General features: G+C 35.4%; 1 protein-coding gene across 1 annotated transcript in view; it reads right to left on the bottom strand.

Moving 5' to 3' along the window:
* Positions 1-1,783: 1,783 nt before the first annotated feature.
* The window catches only part of LOC106099923 (T-box transcription factor TBX20-like), a 64,666-nt gene continuing 57,614 nt past the window's right edge, over positions 1,784-8,835 (bottom strand). The window contains exon 6 of the mRNA XM_013278614.1: positions 1,784-4,560. Coding sequence (XP_013134068.1) covers positions 4,254-4,560 — 307 coding nt within the window. The 3' untranslated portion in view covers positions 1,784-4,253. The remainder of the gene's footprint in view (positions 4,561-8,835) is intronic.

Raw genomic sequence — 8,835 nt, 5'->3', positions numbered from 1 at the left:
CGATGGCTGCAAATCCATCAATACCCGCCTCGGGCCACGGACGCTTTCAATTTGTAGGCCGCTTACATCGCCAATTACCGACAGACGGAAGGCCGATCATCGTCGATATACGCTTAATAATGCCTAATGACACTTAATAAAGACGGGATATAAAAGTGTGACGATTATTTATTGTGCGTATCGTAAATTTTAATGATCCAACGCGCCAAGATATTCCCGTGGGTACGTTTTTATCCTTACATTCGTGAATTTTCCTTTTTCTGTTTGTAATTATAGGTTATGATGCTATTCCTTCTTTATGTGCTATGCGTTTGTACTATGAATAATTATTTTTATTCGTAGAAAAATTATTATAACTTGAAGATAATTTTTTACTCATTTAGTAATCATAATAAATGTAGTTTTTACGAACTTTTCATGCTCCGTTAATTATTATTTATTAAATAATGCGTTTATGGATAATAATAATAATTTATTTATCTATCCGTCATAGTAGTTGGCAGGTTTGATAGCGTAAGGGATATTAAAGCCTATTTTTAAAGTTTATTAAATAATTAATTTAATAATTCACTCCGATGTTAAATTATTTGCATTCTTCAATAAATATACTGAATAGTGCTTCACAAACATTTATGGTAATATTATAAACTCATAACTTAAATGTACTGAAAAAGGTAAAAAATTAGTTAATTATCACTTTTACTCATTAATGGCTAACGCCTACTTACCTAGTCTTTTTTAAGTAACTATCGTTTAGTAATTTTACAGCTCAATACAGATGATTTGTTTTGTTTATAGAAATAAATTCATGTATTAAAAGTATTTAGTTTATGGGTGCAGTTTTCGCCAACAAACTGCTTTGGCAGTTTGGCGAAATTTTATATTTTTGTATTAAAATTTAAAAAAAAAAGAAACCAATCTTCAACACTTTGCTTCGTAACCGCCGTTTACAATCTGACACAAACATTTTATCTATACTAATATTATATAGAGGAAACATTTGTATTTTTGTATTGAACTAACTCAAAAACTACTTGGTCGATTTAAAAAATGATTTTGCCATTAGAAAGGAAATTTATCTGTGAGTAACGTAGGCTTATTTTACAATTTCACGCGAGCGAAGTCGCGAGCAACAGCTAGTGTGTCAATATTTTAATGGGATTTGGTTTTTAAGCATGGCTTTGATTTAGGACGCTGTTCCATATTTAATTTAGAAATATAAATTGATATGTCGTTTTAAAGTGATATGATTATGTGAAATCTAATACCAGAGAAAACAACTGTTGAAATTATTCTTGTTTTATAGATCCTTTAAAATGTGGAGTAAACTGAATGTCACATTTCCGCATTATACATTTTATCCTGTGTTTTTTAATTATGTCTAAAAGAGATTCTTTTCTATTCTCATACACAAGACTTTTTGCTTTAAATAATAAAAAAAATATGACGACATATACAAAAAAATTAACATTATTAATCGGGCATGTCGCTTTTTTATTTTTTGACTCTTGAGTGTATAAAAAAAGTAATAAATCTCCTATTGCGATATGTTGCAGTTATTTCTTAGATATAATTATAATACACTGGCTTTCGCCCGAGACTTCATCCGCGTGGAATTTAAAAAACAAAAGTGAGTAGCCTATGTGTCCCAGACTACGCTCACATCTGTGTCAATTTCATAGAGATCCGTTCTGTATTTTAGGTGGCAAGCTATCAAACATATATACATCTATACTTTCATATTTGTATTAGTAATATTTATGTTTAAAATAAAACAACAATACAATTTCATTTTGTTTATTAACACGTAGGGTGGCACCCTGATATGTGACACTACTTCGCGTCCTGCTCACATTATGATAATGAATACAGAAATAAAACATAACCTCAATCATTAAACAAGACATTGCTGCAATAATTATTATATGTTGTGTGGATTACAAATAAAATGTGTCTTTTTCTATTTAATGATAAAATTTTGATGAATCCTTTACTTAAGATGTAATATCCTAATTTTCTCACAATTTAAAAGTAGTTCAAATCCAGGGAATTAAGACACAACTAAATACATGTATATTAAGCACAAAATAAAACAAACATTAACATTTCAAATCTTGAATATAATAAGACAATACACTGCCTGGGCGTCGCATAGTGGTTCAAATACTTTGCAAAAATATTTTGGGATTAATTGTTTTAATTCTAAAGTTTGTTTATTGGTAAAAATTATTCAGAGTCTACATACATTTTAAATAATAATATCTGTCAATAACATCTGTCTAAAATCGATTGAAAGGTATTTAAATTAATTTACATTTGAAACGCACTACAGTACCAATTAGGAAAGTTCCCAGTTAACACACGCATAGATAGCTAATCTATAGATATATAATCTAGACAAACATGAGGCGATAGACTTTAGTTGGGATAAATACTTTTAAAGTTGTCACAATTCAAAACTACATTTCAAATATCTCGATTATTACAAATGTTTATGAAACACTATCTATAGATTACATATCTATGCAGATAACAAAAAATGGGCTTATACTTTTGATAGATATACAATTTATTATCTTTATTAATGGAGCAGCGACTACGATTTTAATATCTACTTAATGTACCATCTCATCTTATCCATTACAAACCGCTACGTGCCTATGTACAGTGCTTATTCTAAAAAAATAATTTAGTCGACTACTATACAATACATACATCTTGTAACACTAATGGAATATAAATAGTCTTAAATACTAAAATATACACACAAATGTAACACTGTATACATATATCACTTGGATTGGATTGCTCTATAAATCTGTAGGACACAATTTTAAGGAATAAGGATCAAAACTGGTTAAGTCACCTACACTTTTATACACTTTTAATAAAAATTACATGTTTTAGGAATGCTTGAAATAGTCTCAGGATGATTTCCAATAATATTATGTATTTTATTTTCTGTATGAAATAATTTTATTTTCAACTGATTATTTCTCGTATATACTAATCCAATTTATTCGCATGACTAACAATGTTTTCACAGATTTTACTCGTACATAGTACAGTTTGTTTTTTAACATTTTACAAGACATAAAATTCCAGTCAATGTGTATTTATTCAATATTAATTTGATGAAAAAAATCTAAAACTGTAATACATTTTTCATATAAGTGACATCTGTCTGATACAATACAAAGTTTGGAACTCGCTAAGGACCAAGTCGAATAATAAAAAAAAACAAAAATAAAACCGAATACACATTAACAGTAGATATTATCTGTAACAATGTCCACAGCAGAAAACAAACAGATGTACAGTACAGGATGTAGTGACGGTCAAATCTATACCTTATACAGGATGTTTTTGCCCATGTTATTTTGTCAACCGCCCCGTAACAATGTAATACAAGACTTGTATTGACACATAATGTTGTCTCTATATTTTTAACGATAAAATAAGGGATGGCAAATACAAACATTTCTGACAAATACATAAATTACAATTTTATGGTGTAATCAGTTATTAACAAAAAACATATGGTAAAATGAACGACTTATAGTTGTTTACTGAATGGAATGTATTTCGTAAAACAATAATTTTATTGTATTACATTCTGCAGTACAAATGTCTTAATTCAATGTATTACAATACGGAAATGTTAATATTAAAACAATTTGACATAAAACATGGATTATACATAGTACAAAATTAATAATATTATAGTAAACAATTATGTAAATCTTGTTATTGAGGATATTTGTCACACAACTTTTCGCACGTTACATGAATTACATAAAATTGTTAGTAAATTGTAAATGATTATTCTTTGGTTAATTAATCTTCATTCTACGAAGTTTTTAAATTGGTGTTAATTATTGCGAGTCAATTATGTCATGAAAACTTGTTTTTCAACCGATTCCCAAGATCAAGGATCATGAACCAGGTAACTATTGTTTAAATTGATCTAACTATACAATTAAAAATATTATATTCTTGGGTAGGAACATTGAAATTACGCCTTACGTCTATCGTTAAAATCAATTAATGACAATTTTCTATTACATCGCTACATAAACTACGTTAAATACAATATTATAATACTTGACCACATCCTATGTTCACTTACACAGATGCCAATTAAATATGGACTCACAGTCAGTTCAGTCACAGCACTTTGATAGTTCATTTAAATAAAATGATTTATTCCTTCTTCCAATAAGTTCCAGTCGTGGATAATGTTTTTTAGGAGCTCACAGAGGATGTCTGGGTGAAGGCGAGTGGTCCGGTCGCGGATGCGCAGGTGGCGGGTAGGGGCAGTACCTGAGCGGGGCGGGAGGTTTCTGCATCCAAAGGTCGGGGGGTAGAGCTAGTGGTTGGGGCCAGGCGGGCCAAGCGCGGCCGCCAAGCGCGAGCAACTGAAGTGCCGGCGGTGTTCGCGCCCAGGCTGCCCGCTTCTCTTCTTCTTCTGCAGCGCTGCCGGGCCCCGCACCGCCAGAGTACAACCGCAAAGGAGACCGCAGCAGTTGCTGCTCCATCAGCATCAACTCCATTGGATCTCTGAGAAAGTAGAAAAGTACAACATCAGAACCAGACGCTTATAATATGACCGTTTTATTCATTGAGTTTTGAGGTACAAGACCATATGTACAATCAATAAGATAGAGTGGATTAATTAAACTATAGCAGTACAAGGAACGGTGTTTCGCTTAAAAGTTAAATACTAGCTTATAGCACTAGTACATATTAATAGTGCAGAAAGAGTTATTTGCTGATGTATTTTACGATGTTGAAGGAATTAGTTTCTATACATCCAGCATGCGAGAAACCTTAAACCGAGGCAATTTCATTTGAAACAAGGCGTAAGTATGGAAACACAAATTATTAGAATTACACATAAGAATCACTTGAACTACTTCACACAGCGACTGGCAAAAGGCTTAGCTAATGGCCTCAGTTCTCTGCAATTAGTATCGAGGCGAAGGAAATTAAATTACACGTTAGTGGTGCGACACGCCACGACGTGCGCTCGACAACCGCCTGCAACACCTCGCACTGATTAGTAATACGAACACTGACGTACTGTCACGACTTCCTTACACTATGAAATATGCACGACTACAAAATACCAAGGATTTTATTATTTTATGTCTACGTAAATGTTCAGATTCTGATCCAGATCTGTTAGATTTGGATTGCAGTTTGCCAAGCCTAAGAGCGTGCGTATGCGTATGAAACTAAATTATCGCCCAACTTTTTAATTTCGCTTTGATTCCTATGAGCTTATATGCACACTACCCAGTTTTTAGTTATGCAACGAAACCGTTTGAATTAGCTACGAAATAATTGACAGTCGATAACCGAACAACAGTTGTTGGATAGTTAAGTCAAAGGTGTATAGCCCGCTCTTCTCTAGAATGTTCCATTTTCAAATTGATATGTGTGGTTTGCTTGTGAAACCTGGAAACTGGTGTTCCGGAAAGGGAAGTCATACGTAATAAGATAGTAATAACACATATTTCGGTAAGAGTTCTGGACAGAATGTGCGTCTGCAAACTCGAGGTGGATTCCGCGAACCCAACGCTGCATGGCTGCCTATACATTGGTTCTCAGCGGCCCGTAGTCTATAAACTGAGTTTCTGGGAACAAATCGCCCGCCGGCGGGACATATGATGTTTTCAAATATCGTAAAACGTTATTACGGTGTATGGCTGGGTGGCATTATACATTTCATAACGAAGACACTCACTTACTCTTATATAGACTGATTTAATTATTTCATTTTCTTAAAAGCAACATGAGAAGTGAATGAAATTGTGATTGATGGCAATTGGACACCGACTGAAATAAACTTTTTAAAAATGGAGTCGCAAGGTCCTTGTGAAAGGAATAGACGTAGGTTATTTGGAAGGTCGCGGACTTAAATAAGATTTGTTAAGGGCACTGGGAGTTCCATGCTAGGACAGCCTAGCGATAATAATAATGAAGTAACTGGCGATAAGAGTTCGAATGTAAACATTTATGCAATATGTATAGCTGCGTTTTTACATGTGAGGCAGCAGTAGTTTAAATCTATAAGTCGGTCAGTTTCGCGGCTATTGTTTCGTCGAATCAGATTTACGAGTGCGCACAGTTCGTTGTTAACGAGGCGAGCGGCGCAGGAGAGCGGTGCAGGCCAGCGGCGAACGGCGAGCGGCGGCGCGTCTCGGCGGTTTTATAGCGACGCAGTGGCTGATGGCCTTTATCGGTTCCCGGAGGTCGCGCGACCGCCGGGGAGCACGCTTCCCGCTAACTCGCTATTTTCGCCTCTCTACGAAATAATCGTCCGGCGCACGCGTGCAATATGAATCTTGCACGCCCGCTCTATAGATTTCGTAAGTTAGCGACGGCCGGTTTTGCACGAGCTGAACTGAGTGGTTATTAACTTGCGTCTTGAAATACGAGCGTCGACGAGCGCCGGCTAAACGAGCGTGACGATGCTCCGGAGCGAACGCGAGGGATCGGCGTGACGTCTCGAGATGCCGTGACGAATTTAATCTATCACCGGGTGAGTGCCGCGGGCGCCGGCGGCCCGGCAACACAGGTAGTGCTCGCCGCCCGCCGCCTGCCGCTCAGTGCCCACACACGCCAACAGAAACATAGATTTTTTATCATGTGCCTAATTTCCACAAAAACGTAATGGCCGCCACAATATCATCGTAACCGTGTATTATCTCACGAATATCTCGACGTCAAAACAACTTCACACGGTCGATTCAATTTGATTATTATGTTATTAGTTGAAAAAGCGTGTTTCATTTATTACAAATCGGAGATGGCCTACCATTTTAACGGAGATTGCGTCGCAGCTGAGGCTCTAATGTGTGAAATACTTAATACCCACAACGAGGCAATAAACCAGAACAAATCTTGACATGCATCAAGTTTCTGCCTGTGACTAAACTTTAACTTTCAAGGTTCTACTTTACCGTTTTATAGTTAATGACAGTGTTAATTCGATGAAGTACTGTGATAATTAATTTTCTTATAGCTGTGCTAGAAAATGATATTGGAACGTTTTATGCTGTACAGGTTATAAACATGGCAACTCATAAATATTAATACTTTATTATTGAAGTCGGTACTTCTCCTTCGGTAATTGTTGGGTATTAAAATAATTCCATCACCTCAAAGTATACGGTGCAAATTTACAACCTAAAGGTGCACTAATGGGGTCGTCAAAGGTACACTATTACATCTTGTCACTAAAGACTGGATATAAATAATAATTTCAGAAATTATAATGAAATTGTAAAATCAATTTTAAATTGCAAGTTAATACCATTCTGACTATACATAAAATAAAAATTCTGCATAAGAAAAAGCCTTTTTTAATGTTGTCTGTCTGTCCACAAGTCTGCGTTTATTGCGGATATAATCATAGTTTGATTTTTGCAGGACTTTTAATGGACTGGTATTGGGAAATATTAAGCTACTTTTTTTAAAATCCCGCACCGATGACGTGTGCAACCGCTAGTCTACAATAGAAAAATCTAGATCCCTTTGTCTAAACTTAACCTTGCCGGACATTTACATCAAATACCTTTTTCATTTTGAATCTCATACAAAAAATCTGAAACCTCTATATGCAAATTCGCAACAACACTGCTATTCTTCTAATAACATAAATAATAAATCCCTTCATATCGATGGAGGTGCGATACAAGGCGTTATACCGGGTGGTTATGTCGTTTCGGGTGCTGCGGGGGCGTTAATGGCGTATTTATTATGATCTCGGTATCAGCAGTAATAGCCAACACTCTGCGCCGGCAAATTACAGGGCGGCGTTCCTAAGAGGCCCGCTAGGCGCGCGCCCACTAGTTATCGATGTTACGATTGCAGATCGAATCGAATACGCGAGCACCTCGAATATCGATATTATAATACGCCAATCGAATACGAATATCGATGAACGCGCGCACGATGCTCTTACCCATCAGATAACTTTGAAACATGGTTTCCTTTTCACGATATAGTCTATATCATTTATGTTACAATCGTCTATTTAGTTATATACATGAAACCTTATACCTACCTTAATACGAACAGCATGTGTATACTTAAAATAATTTCTCTTAATCAAAGATGGGAATATTCGGTATTTCAAAAAAGGCACTTTTATATCAGAAAATACGCATTATCAATACGACATTCATTTAATAATTCCGTAAGTTACGAGCGCTTAATATCGATAACAGTAATTAAATCATCGACAGGTAGGTCCATCCCTAGCAATAACACTCACATACCGGACAGATTAGCAGGCATGTAAGGAGATAAAAAATTTTAATGGGTGTTCTCATGTCCCTTTAACAATATTTTAGCAAAGTGTATATTTATATTTTTACACTTAATCATTTCTAAATTTTATAACATAGATAAATTATTACGGAGATAGTAGCCGTGGCTATTATTTAAAATTATATTAAATTAAGATTTGTCCATCATTCTTGTAGGTTGCTTGAAAAAAATGTTCATATATTAACATATCGTTTTCGATCTAAAAACTGCACATTAGAATGCAGAAAAAGAAAGTTTCGTTCTAGAATAATCTAGTAATAGTTGAATTAACCATTTTTATATCAACTACGAACAATTGTCAATAACAATCCAACTAGCGGGCAAGATAATCGCAGGCAATCAAGTTAGAGGTGCGCCGAGGCATAAATATAACACGTCCTAAACAACTCGGATTGAGAGCGGTCACGGGGGGCAGAAGGGGGGTTCGCGGGGGGCAGGTGGAGTGTTCGCGGGGGGCTCGCGGGGGGTGCGGGAAGCAGGGGGCGGTGTTGTATT

The sequence above is a fragment of the Papilio polytes genome, unplaced genomic scaffold (assembly GCF_000836215.1).
Source record: "Papilio polytes unplaced genomic scaffold, Ppol_1.0 DF824102.1, whole genome shotgun sequence".
NCBI classification, from domain to species: Eukaryota; Metazoa; Arthropoda; class Insecta; order Lepidoptera; family Papilionidae; genus Papilio; species Papilio polytes.
The sequence above is the reverse complement of the archived record's forward strand: the minus strand, read 5'-3'. Positions and strand labels throughout refer to the sequence as shown.